The sequence below is a fragment of the Ursus arctos genome, unplaced genomic scaffold (assembly GCF_023065955.2).
Source record: "Ursus arctos isolate Adak ecotype North America unplaced genomic scaffold, UrsArc2.0 scaffold_22, whole genome shotgun sequence".
Lineage (NCBI taxonomy): Eukaryota > Metazoa > Chordata > Mammalia > Carnivora > Ursidae > Ursus > Ursus arctos.
In genome coordinates this window covers 6,864,459-6,880,000 of record NW_026622897.1, presented here as the reverse complement: position 1 = coordinate 6,880,000, position 15,542 = coordinate 6,864,459, and the positions used below count along the sequence as shown (strand labels likewise).

The window sequence follows — 15,542 nt, the reverse complement described above, 5'->3', positions numbered from 1 at the left end:
GAGTGACCAGCAACCCCACAGCGACATAGCATCATAACAGCGGTTTGAAGAGTGCCTGGGCTGTACACGGAAGAGGTTTATTGACTATCTGAGAAGGTATGATGGAGGGAGGGGCAGAGACCTGCAAGAGATTTCTCCAAGAACATAAGTGCTAGCAGATGCCATTTTTCATCCCCACCCTGCTCAGCCCAGATAGCCAGATGCTTGTAGTAGTCAGCCCTGTCAACTCTCCATCTACCTCGTTAGCACCACAAACCCTGCCCTGGCATTCCCCTGCGGCCCTGTCCCATCTAATCCACCCATTGTGGCAGGCATACCTCCAAAGCAGCTCTTGCCCCAGCCCCCCACCCCCTGTAGGCAACCCTAAAGGGACCAGCACCACTGCAAAGTGACTCCTGCCGAGGGAGGGAGAGACGTCCCTGTACACCAGTACACCCCCAGTTCCAGCAGCCCAGCCTCTTAGCTGGCTGCATAGGGAGGAAGCCCTGCCCTTCTGTGCGCCTGCAGATGTGGCAGAGGGGCTAACTGCAGACACCTAGTCTGACTGCTGGCCTGCCTATAACCCAACCATGGCAGTGGCCTCAGGCCTCTCAACAGCCCTGGGACCAAACCCTGCCCAGTATTCCCACACCAGGCAAAGTGGGTCATTGTAGCTTCCTAGGCTGAAAGCAATCACAGATTAGCCACAACAGCAGGGAAAACGCAGCCCACACAGGGCACCACAGGACCTCTCCTACACAAGACCGTTACAAGACCAGAAGACATAGCTGACCTACCTAACACACAAAAACAAATATAGAGTTAGACGAAATGAGGAGACAGAGGAATATGTCCTAAATGAAAGAACAGGACAAAATTACAGTAGTAAAAGAGTGAAATGAAATGGAGATAAGCAATATGCCTAATAAAGAATTCAAAGTAATATCCTAAAAGAGACTCGCTAACTTGAGAAGCGTGGATGATCTCAGAACTTATAGAAAGAAGTAGAAAATATAAAAAAGAGCCTGTCAGAGCTGCAGAATTCAGTAATGGAAGTAAACAATACACCAGAAGGAATAAATAGATTAGAAGACACTGAACAACAGATCAGTGATCTGAAAGACAAGGTAATGGAGAGCAACCAAGCGGAATAGCAGAAAGAAAAAATTAATAAAAAAATGAGAGTAGTTTAAGGAAATTCAGCAACATCACCAAGTGTAATAACATTTGCATTACTGGAGTCCTGGAAGGAGAAGAGAGAGAAAGCAGGGGGCAGAAAACTTATTAGAAGAAAATAGCTGAAATTTTCCCTAATCTGGGGAAGGAAACAGACATCCAGATCCATGCAGCAGAGAGAGACCCCAACAAGATGAACCCACATTGGTCCACACCAAGACACATAATAATTAAAATGGCAAAAAGTGGTAATAAAGAGGGAATTTAAAAAGCAGCAAGAGAAAAGAAAAGAGTTATATACAAGGGGCATCCCATAAGGCTATCAGCTGATTTTTTAGCAGAAACTCTGCAGGCAACATAAAGTTTTGCAGGAGTGGCTGAAGGGAAGCAAAGAATCTCTACAACCAATAACACTCTACCCAGCAAGATTATCATTTCAGAGTAGAAGGAGAAAGAGTTTCACAGATAAACAAAAATTAAAGTTCATCACCACTAAACCAGCCTTACAAAAACCATTAGAGGAGTCCTTTAAGTGAAAAGGCCACAACTAGAAGAAAATTATGGAAGAAAACAACTTCACAGGTAAAAGCAAATATATAGTACAGGTAGGAAATTAATCACGTATATAGCCAGTATGGAGGTTTGAACACAAAAGTAGTAAAACCAATTGTATCTACAAAAATTAGTCTAGGGATACAAAAAATAAAGATGTAGAATACGACATCTATATATAAAATATGGTGGGGGGGATAAAAATTTAGTGCTTTTAGAATATGTTCGAACTTAAGTGACCATTAACATAGTCTGTTAATACACATAAGATGTTAAATGTCAACGCAATGATAACCACAATTCAAAAACCATTTATAAGAACACAAAAAATAAAGAGAAAGGAATCCAAGCACAACGCTAAAAAAAGTTATCAAACCACAAGGGAAGAGAGCAAAAGACGAAAGGAACAGAGAAGAACTAACAGCCAGAAAACAATGAGGAAAATGGCAGTAAGTACATACCTGTCAATAATTACTTTAAATGTAAATAGACTACATGTTCCAATCAAAAGCCATAGGTTGAGTGAATGATAAAAAGCAAGACCAATCTCTCTGCTGCCTGTAATGCTCACCTAAAGACACATACAGACTGAAAGTGAAGGGGGAGAAGAACACACACCATGCAAACGGAAGCAAAAAAGAAGCAGGGGTAGCAATACTTACATCAGACAAAAGAAGACTTTAAATCAAAGACTGTAGCAAGAGACAAAGGGCACTACATAATGATAATGGGATCACTCCATAAGAGGATGTAACAATTGTTAAGTATCTATGTTCCCAACACAGGAGGACCTAAATATATAAAGCAAATGTTAAGGGAGGGCATAAAGGGAGAAAATGACAGTAATTCAGTAATAGGAGACTGTAACACTCCCTTACATCAATGGATAGATCACCCAGACAGAAAACCCAACAAGGGAAGAGTGGCTTTGAATGACACATTCGACCAGATAGACCCTAAAAGATACAGAGAAAACATTTCCTCCAAAAAGAGCAGAATACATGATTTTTAAAGTGCACACAGAATGCTCTCCAGAACAGATTACATGACAGGCCACAAAACAAGTCTCAATAAATTTAATAAGACTGAACTCATACCAAGCATCTTTTCTGACCACAACTGTATAAAACTAGATCTCAATTACAAGAAAATCTGGAAAGAACAAGAATGCACAGAGACTCAAAAATGTGCTACTAAACAATGAATAGGTCAACTGAAATATTAAAGAGGAAATTAAAAAAATACAAGGAGACAAATGAAAATGAAGACAAATGGTCCAAAATCTTTGGGACACAGAAAAAGCCAGGGTAAGAGGCAAGTTTATAGTAATACAGGTCTATCTCAAGAAAAAGAAAAATCTCAAATAAACAACCTAACTTTACACCCAAAGGAACTAGAAAAAGAAGAACAAACAAAACCCAAGGCTAGAAGGAAGGAAAGATTATAGCAGATATAAATGAAACAGAGACCAAACAAACAAAAAACAATGAAACCAAGAGCTAGTTCTTTGAAAAGATAAAGAAAGCTGATAAACCTTTAGATGTGATCAAGAAAAGGACACAAATAAATAAAATCCGAAATGAAGAGAAGTGACAACGAGCATCACAGAAACTGTACATATTATAAAAGAATAGCATGAAAAACTATATGCCAACAAACTGGACAACCTAGAAGAAACAGAGAAATTCCTAGAAACAGACAATCTTCCAAGACTGAATCAGGAAGAAATAAAAAACTGAACAGACTGATTACTATTAATGAAATTGAATCAGTAATCAAAAAACGGCCAACAAACAAAAGTCCAGGACCAGATAGTTTCACAAAAGCAAAAATTAGCTATTGTGAGTACATCAAAATAAATTTTTGCATAAGGGAAACCAACAAACAAAAAGGCAACCTACTGAATGGGAGAAGATATTTACAAATGATGTGTCTGGTAAGGGGTTAGTCACCAAAAAATACAGTGAATTCATACAACTCAATACCAAAAAACCGAACTGGCAGGGATGTTGAGAAACGGGAACCCTTATGCACTGTGGGTGGGAATGCAAACTGGTGCAGCCGCTCTGGAAAACAGTGTGGAGGTTCCTCAAAAAGTTAAAAATAGAAATACTACATGATGAAGTAATTCCACTACTGGGTATTTACCCAAAGAAAAGGAAAACAGTAGTTCAAAAAGACATTTGCAGTCCTATGTTTATTGCAGCATTATTTACGATAGCCAAGACATGGAAGCAGCCTCAGCGTTCATCTACAGCTAAATGGATGAAGAAGACAGAGTGTGTACACACACACACGCGCGCGCGCACAACATTACTCAGTCATAGAAAGAAGGAGATCTTGCCATTTGCAACAACGTGGATGGACCTAGAGAATATTATGCTAAGTGAGATAAGTTAGGCAGAGAAAGACAAATACCTATGGGTTCCCTTATATGTGGGACCTAAGAAACAAAATGAACAAAGAACAAAAGAATAACCACACTTACATACAGAGAACAAACTGGTAGTTGCCACTGGGGAAGTTGGTGGGGGGTGTGTGTGGGTGAAATAAATAAGGGGACTTCAGAAGTACAAACTTCCAGACCAAAAAAAAAAAAAAATCAGTAAATCATGGAGATGAAAAACAGCAACACAGGGAATCCAGTCGATATTACTGTAGGAACGTATGGTGACTGCACGTACCACGGAGAACACGGAGCAATGCACAGGACTGTGGAATCAACACGCTGAGCACCTGACACTCACGTAACACTGACCGTGAGGGACACTTCAATGAAAAATAAAGCCGTCGAGGACTCCCAGGAAGCAACGAGCACGGACACACTAGTCATCAGACTCCCACCCTGTGCGCTCACCACTGCACTGCTCAGGACGTGACGAGTCACCGGAACTTAAACCACATGTAAATGAAAAGGGCACTGGACTGAAGGAAAAATACGAACTTAAACTACTGGACACATGTGGACAGAGACGAATTCGACACCCACTGCTGAACTACCTTAAGTTTCATGGAATCACAGGGCTCGAAAAATTAGATAGCTACTTGGCGGAAATAAACATCACAATAGCCTAAGAATTTCATTTCAGAAATATGATAAATATTACTCATGCTTTATTTCTGTGTCTGTTTCTGGGGCATACACTTCATGGCGTATCTATATTATCCAGTATCTGTCCCTTTAAGGAAAGACGCCTATTTGCCCAATGACCAATTCGCAGGTTTTTTTTTTTTTTAAGGAATTAAAATCACTGCACTTATTGTCAGGATTTGTTAGTCCAGCTCCACTAAATATAAATTTCATTCTGTTTCATATTTCATAAACCAAACACGTTCTGAATGCTTAATATTTTATATGCACACATTTAGGGCTTTTCCTAAACTTAGCTTACTTTTCTGTTTTAATATACTTATGCCCTCCACACTTAGCAGCGAAATAGGTATCACAAATTAGGCTAGATTAAGTTCTGGATCATTGTCAATTATCGGTGACTCGCTTATTCAACAAACTTACCCAGAACTTCTATCAGTGTGGCACATTTTAAAAAGCACATGAACTGATGGGGAGTAGAAGCCTGCTCCCTCCAAGCGACCGCAGGAGGATCCCTGCAGTCCTGGGACCTTTGGGGTCTATTTTGCTTCTGTGGCTTCTCCCTGCGGGACTCTGAAGGCACCCAGATCTAAGAGCCCAAGTCTCCTTTATGAAACTGGAGAAATCATCACTGAAAATCACTGATGATATAAACTTGAAGCAAGAATTAAAATATTCCTATAAATCATACAAATAAAACAGACCGCGAAATTGCTATGCTTATTAAACACTGAAAAAAAAAACCCCTGGGATAACAAAGTATTCATTAGTTACTGTATTCTGGATTGAAATATAAAATCTAGCTCTAATGCAATAACTGTAATTTACTGAGCACCTATGACATGCCAGGCACTTGGTATTAATTACCTTTAATTCTCGTAACAAGCCTGTAAGATAAGAATTCCCCTTTTTATAATTCTGAAAAGGAAGGCTGGAAAGTTTTAACAACTTACTTAGAATCACAAAGGTGGTACATAGAGAACTCTTTTATTTTAAAAATCTACCTTGGTAATTTTAATAAAAATGCCCTTGCTTTCCTACTTTAATTTCTATCTAAAGAATCATTTTCTATCAATTCTATAGCTGGCATTTAAATGAAACTAAAAATATATTCATCTTATATATGGTCTACTTCTGTCTGAGAGGTCTGAAAGAAAATAAAATAGTATTCTATTCTTAACTCGCCCCCATATTTACTTGTTATTTTAACATGATGTGTACAAATTTATTATATAATAGGTTTGTCTAACTTTAGCAGGAAATTAATTTTAAAAGTAAAAGCATGTTATATTTTATGAGACATGAAATGGGTGAAATCTTTCTCCATTTTTTGTTAAATTAAGATTTTGAATCTGAAGTAGATAGGTATTTTTAAATGACTTTTTTTTTTACTTTATGTAGATCTTATAAATGGCAGAATATAAAAGTTTACTATGAATTTTCATGAGTTCTGGCACTTTCAGAGTTATGGATGTGGTACAACATTTTATTGTGACTGACAGTATAATGCTGCTATAATAAAAATTTCCTGTCAACCTGTTCTGTCCTGAAATGCCTGGGGCACTTCAGTTTAAGTGTCAGATTAAAATATATGATGGTGAGAACAGGCTCCGCGCTGTCCCAGCTTTCCAGCAAGGGAAACGGGGTGGGGCCGCAGGAGTGTGGGGGCCGACGTTTGTTTTCATAATTACGTAAGAATAGACTGTTCACAGGCCTTCATGATGCCATCTATTTTTGTACCACAGTTTTCCTGTGGATGATTTTTACCACGTGCGGTAAGCAGTGTAGAGTCTGACGTAAATTTTCAATGATTTCCAATGGAAATCTTCATTGGGAACAAGGTGTTAGTCGTGGGAGTGGATGTGAGGCTGTTCCCACTGTGACGTCATTTATCGAAAGGACATCCATCTTAGAAAATCATTTCTGTGGGCTCCACGTTGTGGAAATCCCACACCCTTTCTCCCCTCCAACGTCTGTTTGTGCCCGTGTGGAAGTGCATTTACCTCAACGCCACTCACTCCACTGGTGCCTTTCCTGTCCCCCCCGTCAGAACTGAGCTTCCAAAGTTCGACTGTCCTGCTGTTACTGTCTTCCTCTCCTGTGGACACTCTCCCCCTGTCCTCTCTGCTTATACAGGCTCATTCTTAAACCCCAAACTAAACAAAATCCTCCCCCAACACCTCTGCCTCCTCTTTTTTCCCTTCCTCCGTCAACTTTCTAGACTACGGGTCTAGCTCTATTTCTTTCTTTTTTTTTCTTCTTTCAATTTTTAAGTAGGCTCCATGCCCCATGTGAGGCTTGAACTCACAACCCTGAGATCAAGAGTCACACGCTCCTCTGACTGAGCCGGCCAGGCGCCCCTATTCCTGCATTTCTTGATATCCCTGTAACTGGGCTTCTATCTCTAATGCCATATGGCATTCCTGAAGACAGTGACTTCCTGGCTGCCCTGTCCTCTGATCTTTTTTCAGTACTACCCACAGGATATTCTCCCCTTAAAGCCCGCCCTTCTTCCAGTCCTGATGGCATTTGTAGGTCCTTGGTTTTTCTAGCACTGTACTTTTTTCTAACACTCGTGTCTCTCACACTACTCTTGCCCGGAACCATCACTTTCTTCTATCTCCTGACCTGTAAACATCCACGTTCCATGCTGAATGATTTTGACACTGGCTATGCATCAGAAATACCTTAGCACTTAAATATATTATTATTTTGGCTCTATCATAGCCCCATTGATTCAGATTCTCCAAGAGTAGAGACCTGGAAGGTGTATATTTTTTAAGCCTCCCCCTGGTGATTCTGATCTCCGGCTACAGACATAGGTGTTCCTCCAGATCCTGTTACTTTCCCTCATTATGCTCTCTCCTGGAGATTTCATGATGTTTTGGCCTTTTCAATTATCACTCTGCTGAGGTAACTGTTCACTAGTTCTGGATTACAAGGAAAAAAATTATTCCGTGACTAAGTTTGGGAAGGATTAAACAACAGAGAGGTTATTTTCCTGAAAGACTTCTCAAGGCCATACATATGCTTCTTACCTCTAGGACGCTCAAGGCCCTCTTTACTCCACCAGAAAGGGTTGCGTGCATCCAGACTGATCTCCTGCCTCCTCTAATCCACTTCAACCATCACTGCCAGGTTATCAGTATAAGGCACGACTCTACTCTTACATCCACTCCTCAAAAATCTTTAGTTACCTTTGGATTAGGGTCAAGTTTAAATTCTCTAGCTTGTCACTCAAGGCCTGAAAAGGTCTGGGTTGAACCTTTTCAACTTGTTTCTATCTCTCATTATCTGATAAAAATTATACAGACTTTGAAGTCACATATACTTGGGTTTGAATTATGCTTTAGCTTGGGTAAACAATATCCTGAAAGTCTCATGTGCTTATCAATGAAAGAAAGATAATTCTGCTTCCACCTGAAAAGGTTATTTTGAGGATTACCAGTCCTTATTCGCAGCTGCTAAAAACCAGTGGCTCTCAAACTCCAGTACACATTCTTATTAGCGGGGTTACTTGTCAGGGAAGGCGATGCACGAGCTCCCCTTGACCTGGACTTGGTAAGTCTGTGTGGAGCTGGCAGGTCTCTAGAACCGCACTGGCCAGTGGTAGCCCCTAGCTACAGGTGGCTGCCGGGCACTGGAAGCACAGCTTGTCGGACCTGAGCCGTGCTACAAGTGTAAGATAGCTAATTTTAAGACTTAATATCAAAAGAATAATCAAACTATCTCGTTATCGATTATATACTGAAATGATATTTTGGCTATATAAGCCTAAATAAAATGTCATTCATATTAATTTCACCTATTTAACTTTTTAATGTACGTACCAGAAACTTTAAAATGATGTTTGTGCCTACATTGTATCTCTATTGAACAGCATGGCTCTAGATGCTTCCCCAGATGCTACCTGTGGTAGGTATCCTCAGATCACTTTCTAAGAAATGATACATGAAATTCTAAGTTCTCTGAAAGAATTGATGCCTTTACATATTTTTAGATCCCCCATAGTGTTCTGAACATTCTGAGTAATTAACTTTATACTAATTGAATTTAGAGGCACTTAAAATGTTATCAAAATTCGTAAAAAGAATTTCATTAGAAGTTTTGCTTTTTTTTATCCCCAGTTCCTAAGGAATAATTTTTGAATTTACATTTATTAAGTGAAACAAAAGAAATTTGAAACTATAACTTTGATAGGTTCCCAAATCAATAAAAATAATTTTCTAAAAGAACTGGCGTTTTCCCCTATGGTTATTTGACTCCATATAGAAATAGCCTATTTATCTGACTAGGTTCCAAAATTGCTGAATATCATGCTCAAGTTCTTCATTTAAAACTAGCAGTTCCACCCACCCAGGAACATGCCCTAATTTTCATGCCACAGTAATTTAGCCAGATGAGGGGAAAAAAGACTTATCTGGGGCAAGTACGTGTCTATTTAAGGACAAATGGGGTGAGAATGGCCAACTGCTCTGGAAGTAGATTGAAAGAAAACTATAAGAGACGTAATTAGAAATACACGAGCCAATGCTGGGATGCAGAATCATCTTGACTTTACCAACTACTAGAAGAGAAACGGTCGCAAAACTAGAAAGACCTTCCCAAGATCGATCGGTAAGAACAAGTGAAGATGTCCCCACTCACCTCATTGCCACGTTGCTGCCATCGATGACCACTGGTCTCAGATTCTCCCCGTCGTCCGCTACGATCTCTTGCATCGGAGAGTCGGACCGCTGAGACTCCAGGGAAGACGTGTCCCGCGTTACGCTGCTGATCGTACTCACTGTTTGCTCAGCCTCGCTTTTATTTCCAAGCTTGACGAGCTCTCCCAGGATGTCATTGATTAAAGCGTCGGTACCGAGTTTATTGAGCACGAGCTGCACCTGCTCCTCCGAATAGCCTAACTTCAGTGCAAACTCCAGTTTGGTTTGGTATTCTCGCACCACGTCGGGGGGCTTCTTCACGTCCTTGGACGTGGTCTGGGACTCCTCGGGTTTAAAGTCTTGCAAAATATCACTGCGTTTGAGTATGTGAGGCTCTAAGCAGGGAGACCTACACAGTTGTCTGTGAGTCTTGGTTAATAAGCATGGCTCTACTGAAACGCTTCTCAATTGTTCCGACTCATTATCAGAGTGTGTGCTTTCTTCAGAGTCGCCAGAGCTCGTATTCTCTTCAGACACCTCTTTTTCTTCTTTTCCGGAATTGACTTTATCCATTGTTGGCTTCTCTACCATTGACCAAGGTACAGATGTACTTACGTGTGGGTCAGTGCTCCCCACATAAAGGTGGCCTAGGTCGTGCCCCAGATGATCCTTCAAGCCCATGAAGCTGTTACGTGTACTTGACTCCACTTTGCTATTTTTTCTGTACTCCTGAATGCAAAGCACCCCGTATTCCTAGAGAAAAAACATAAAACATTTAGAATTTCATTCCTGTTCCAATAAAGAAAGTGAAAGAGTATCACCAAACTACTGAATATCTGACTCTGCGGTTTCTCTCCATCTTCTCAGCCTTCGTAACACCTTTGCCCCAGACGGTATCATGCCCTGTTCTTCAGATGAAGAAGTTAGGAAGTCGAATGCCATGCAATCCCTCTAAGGCAATAAAGAAAATAACTAGTGGAACTGGATTTTTTTTTTTAACCCAGTTTTGCGTGACTCCCAAACCCATGCTGTTCCCATTCTATCACACTGCTTCTCAGCCTTTCGTGCAAGAGAGCTTTCCACTGTCAGAAAGGCCAATGTTTCCAGAGTGACACCTACAGTATTACCAAAAAGCATGTTCTAGATAAACTGTGCTAGGTCACATACATTTTCTCTAAAAGAATTCATAAACATTTGTAAAGATTATTTTGAAGGAAAAGCCATATGCAAAGAAAGGAAAACGTTAACTTACTATAATTGAAAAATTGACATTAATTTGGATCAAGCTTAACAACAATCTAAAGACATTGCAGATATAATTTAGGTGGAGTTCTAAAGGAGCACAGTTCTACAACAGCCAACAAAGAACTAAATAACCACAGAGTGAATTATACTCCATTTAGGAGATGAATCGTTTTGCCCTAACAATCTTTATTTTGTGGATACAGAGCATAGTAACAGAACACAAATTTTAATGTTACGTTACCCTTACTAAGTGTCAAGGACACTACGATCTATTTCATTCCAGGGGGGAAAAGCTCTTCTATTCTCTGCACATTTATAGAAAGCAGAAAAATGATACAGTCACATAAAATTAACAGCAAATAGCTGAAGTACATCGAATAAATGTTATCTTAATTTCCTGAATTTGATATAAGAAAATATTTCTGTATTAGATCAGATAATTAGTTACCCATTATCTGCATTTGGTTAAAAAGTCATCTTTTCTCCTACTTCACCCCCCCCCCCCCCCCGCCCCGCAGGAATGCTTTTACTGTTTAAAACACTTTTGCTGTTTTGCTAATTTTCCTTATAGTCTATTGGGAATCGTTGTTATTCCTCTAGTAGGAACAGGTTAGCAAAATAAAATTATGTGCCCTCGTGCTTCAGTGTAAGGACTATATTCGCATCAGCAGTTTATTTATTGAGGCAACTGCAGTGTTCTATCCAGGGATAACATCAGTCAGGCAGTGGTAGGGGAATTTGAGACTGTCATAAAACACCTATTTAAATAATCTAAAAAAGAAAATTGCAAAAACATTTTATTCTAAAGCTCTTCAACATCTTATTTACACTAGAAAGGAGGTATTATATAGATGTTAAGAGAAAATGCTAAGTGTTTTTCTAAGAAGTCACACATTTGAATGCCTCCTTGGTGAACTTATTAGAGAGTGGAGTATTTCTACATAATGAAATAAATTATATTAAGTATGGTAAATACTAGAGAACAGAACATGGGATCTTTAGCTTGATAACACCTCATTTAAAATTTCGTCAGTGCAGAACTCCTGCACATTCTACAGGAGTTTCTTCAGGTTTTATCCCTTGAGAAGACAGATAACATTGTTCTCTTCATATAGCATTTATTAGTTTTAAAGAAACATCAAGCTCTCCTGGCTCCGGACTGCACAACTGATAAAAAGAAATACCCCTTAGGAGTATACATCTGCTCCATTACGGAGCTGTATCCATTTCAATTTTTTTTCTATTAATATGGATATGCATGAACCCAATTATTTAGAATTAAAGGAAGGGATTTTGAAAGCAAATCTTTACAGTCCGTGATTTATTAACTACTGTAATATACTGACACCATAATGCAAGTAACAAATCACAACAGAATCCTAATGAAGGGATACAGTTAAAAGAAAAATCTGCACTGTGGCCTTCGCAGAGCTCCCACCAAAAGTATCTTGAACAAGGAAAACCTATTGGAAGCTGGGCTGCCTGGCAACAAGAAGCTGGTTGCTAAGCTGCACTCTTTTAACACGCCATCATGAATGCTAGCACAGTGAAAGAATAATTTGGTATGAACAAAAGCCTATAAAAGAGACTGGGACTTAAGTGCGTCTGGTTTACCCTCCAAGAACAATGCAGCTGCCAAACCAATCTGGAAGCTCCGACATCATTGTTCTGTAAACCCCACAATCTGCTCTGACTGCAGGAAGTGTATTTAATGGGCAACATTTCTGATCTCCCCTGAAAAGTTTGGGTTTTGCATAAGTGCTGTTGTGAGATAATTCTTCAAGATAATGACTCACTGACCAAATCCCTGACTTGAACTAGGAAATATTATTTTAATATTGAGCTCAAGTGTTTTTCTTTTGGACTGTTTCAAACAAGATGAATACTTTATGAAAAACACAGCCACTGGGGAACATGGAAATGAAATGTTACGTTTAAAGAATAAGTGAAATTATTCTTAATTTTCACAGTTTTCAAAGAAACAAAACCAAATACTATAAAGTTTTTAAACTAAAAATCACCCACCCTAAGCAAGTATCGCAATCTTTCTGTATCACTTCAGTCTAATATAAAAAAAGTGTTCATGATACCACGTACATCTGCTCTACTATCTAATTTTATCATATGGCTATAATGATAAAATAGGGAGGAAAAATGATATTATCAACAATCTGCTTTTTATAATATTAAATCAGAGAAAACTCATTTGTATACACGAATGTATTTAGTGAATACCACACACCTTTAACTTGTAATTTACAATTCATCTAATTATAGATACTATGTAAGTAAAAAGTTTACAATAATTGGGCTAACATGATTTTTAATACTGATCTACCCTACCTTTAAAAAAATTAACGTCGAATTTGGTTAGGCACAATATTTTTTTCTTTTAAGATACTCTGGTTGAACTTTTCCCCACACTGACAGGCCTCTCTTCATGTTCCATAGTTCACTGGTTACTTGAGAGACAGTTATCCAATGTCATCTCGTCCTCGACAAGCAGCTAAATAATTATTTTTAGTTCCTGTAGATCAACAGACTACATATGAAATAGTCCAAACACAGGCAAAGGAGTTCAGTCACCAGGCCCAGATCTTCTCCATTACATAATCCGAATCTGAAATAACCTTACTTGTAGTGACCAAATGGGAAACATTTGGTTTTTTTAAAACTTTAATCTGAAGTGCTTCCTTACCCACTTGAAATTAGTAAAAGATTGCCCTGACTTAACAAGACACTTAAATTTTTTTTCACAATATCTTAAAATCACTCAATAAAAAATTAAACGCTAGTCTTAAGATTTAAAAGCGGAAAAAAATATTTTCATAGGCTGCAGTACTTGTTAAAGCACTGTCATGTGTAAAACTTACAAGGAATTATAAGAAATCTTAGGACAAAGAATTATAGAGAATCTTCATTTGTGTTCAGTGCTTAAAAATGATCAATATCCTGTTGAAAAAGATCGCAAAGACCCCAGTAACATCACCAAACTTGTTATTACAGGTAAGTGGAAGATACTTTTCTCCTTTATTTCTAAATCATTTATTAGACTTTGAAGTTTTGCATTTACCCAAATGCAAATGTATTTAAGTCATCTTTAAATTAATCAACTATTAATAAGGATAATTTTCCTCATTTCATGAAGCAGCAGCATAGACAAAATTTCACACATAAAACAGGTGTTTATACTCCCCTAAGTTATCAAACTGAAAAAAATAAGCCTTAACTTTTAAGCTTTTTATCAGGAATCTATTGTAATTGGCCTTTACACACTATGTTCATGAACACAGAAAGCACTGGGCAAAAATATAATGGTCTGAACACAGATTTCTACACTTAGAAAGCTAAAGATTCCCTTCAGATACTGTAAACTGAAATAACTTTTCTTGCTAAAGGCCTAATAAGTTAAAAATCAAATAATATTTGTTGAAGAAGACCCAAATTTTCATGCTAATTTTGTAGATGATGAAGTGTAACTAATTATTTTGTCAAAAAGAAACTTTGTATTAGCTGGAGGCAGGCTTATGATATGGTTATTTACTAGGAATCTGTTGTAGATACACAAATTCCCCCATTCGGTGAGATCTCTGAAAGTTCTTATTAGAGGACTTGGATAATCCTTCACCACAAATCCAGTGGAAAAAAATTTTTTTTTATTTCTAAAGAGCCTCATATTAATTAGGAATATTAGACCACAAAGTTGTTCTATCAATTGGTTTGTTTGCAATGTAAAGTTACAATGCCACAAAGTGGGTTCTGGTTGTTATCCGAATGGTAATACTATGAGAACAATGAAAATAAAATAATGAATATGTAATAAATACCTACTGCTGTACGCTCTGTGTATTTGATTACCATTGTACTTCAGTGAGCGCTGTTGTCTGCATCCCTCCGGCTAACAAAGGAAGGATGTCCCTTTGAACGGATTGGTTAATGCTCTGGGGCAACAGATGTCCTACTGGAGCTGCAGGAGACCAGCAACTGGTGGCCTGCCCATCTTCTGAAAACTTTCAATAGACTCATGCATATGTTCACACAATAGGGCCTGTGGTAGAAATGAAAACCTCTTTTTAACCCTTTATGCTCGCTCTTTCCCTCCCAACTGATAGATGAAAGTCTTTGTCTCCTCCTCCTTTCCCCGTTACGGAACTCCTGAAAGCAATTCTTTCAATGGAATGACACCTTCAGTCTAATATTTGAAACTAATGCAGGGATAAACAGAACAAAAAAAGGTGGGAGAAATCAGAAACTATACGTTACTATCGAAACTGCTGACAAAGCAGGTGAAAGCTTCATCATATTTACCACAAGCGGTCTGAGACACCTACCTGTGTATCAATCCATCTCCCCCAAGCTAGATCTTTAAGACAATGGAAAAATCTATCAAGTCTTACTACCCGTTTACAGTGCCTAAGTCTGACAGTGACACTTGAAGAAACACAAGAATGTGACAAGATAAAACCCAAAGTCCTTGTTTATCAAAGCATCAGAACGTGTTAGAACTCATCCTTAAGTACCGAATGATCACACGCCCTGCCGAACGCCTCCCAAATGTTCATGAGCCTGTAATTATTTACGTGACTCCAGACATAAGTCTACAGAGAGAATTTTCTTGTATTTTGGCATCATGTAATAATTTGTAGCCTTCCATTGGAGGTGTCTCCTTTCCAGAGTTCAAATTAATACTCTCGATATTTAGCAAAGTTTCACTAGCAAGGCATGAAGTAGCACAGGTACTCACGTTAGCAGGAAAATACAAAGACACTGGTTTCTGCAGCAGCTCCAGCAGCAGCTCCTTAGCACAGTTTTAGCTGCAGACTTGCAGGCAGGCGAGAAGAACAATGAATGGC

The 15,542-nt window shown here is 38.7% G+C and overlaps 1 protein-coding gene across 6 annotated transcripts in view; it reads right to left on the bottom strand.

The window, feature by feature from the left end:
• The window catches only part of ZC3H12C (zinc finger CCCH-type containing 12C), a 131,673-nt gene that overhangs the window by 31,205 nt on the left and 84,926 nt on the right, over window positions 1–15,542 (bottom strand). For 5 of the 6 annotated variants that reach the window (XM_044386675.3, XM_026505805.4, XM_026505806.4 and 2 more), the window contains one exon: window positions 9,446–10,197. In XM_044386675.3, coding sequence (XP_044242610.1) covers window positions 9,446–10,125 — 680 coding nt within the window. In that variant the 5' untranslated portion in view covers window positions 10,126–10,197. Of the gene's footprint in view, window positions 1–9,445; window positions 10,198–13,032; window positions 15,422–15,542 lie in introns of those variants that run through there. The other variant, XM_044386677.3, reaches the window with a different exon arrangement.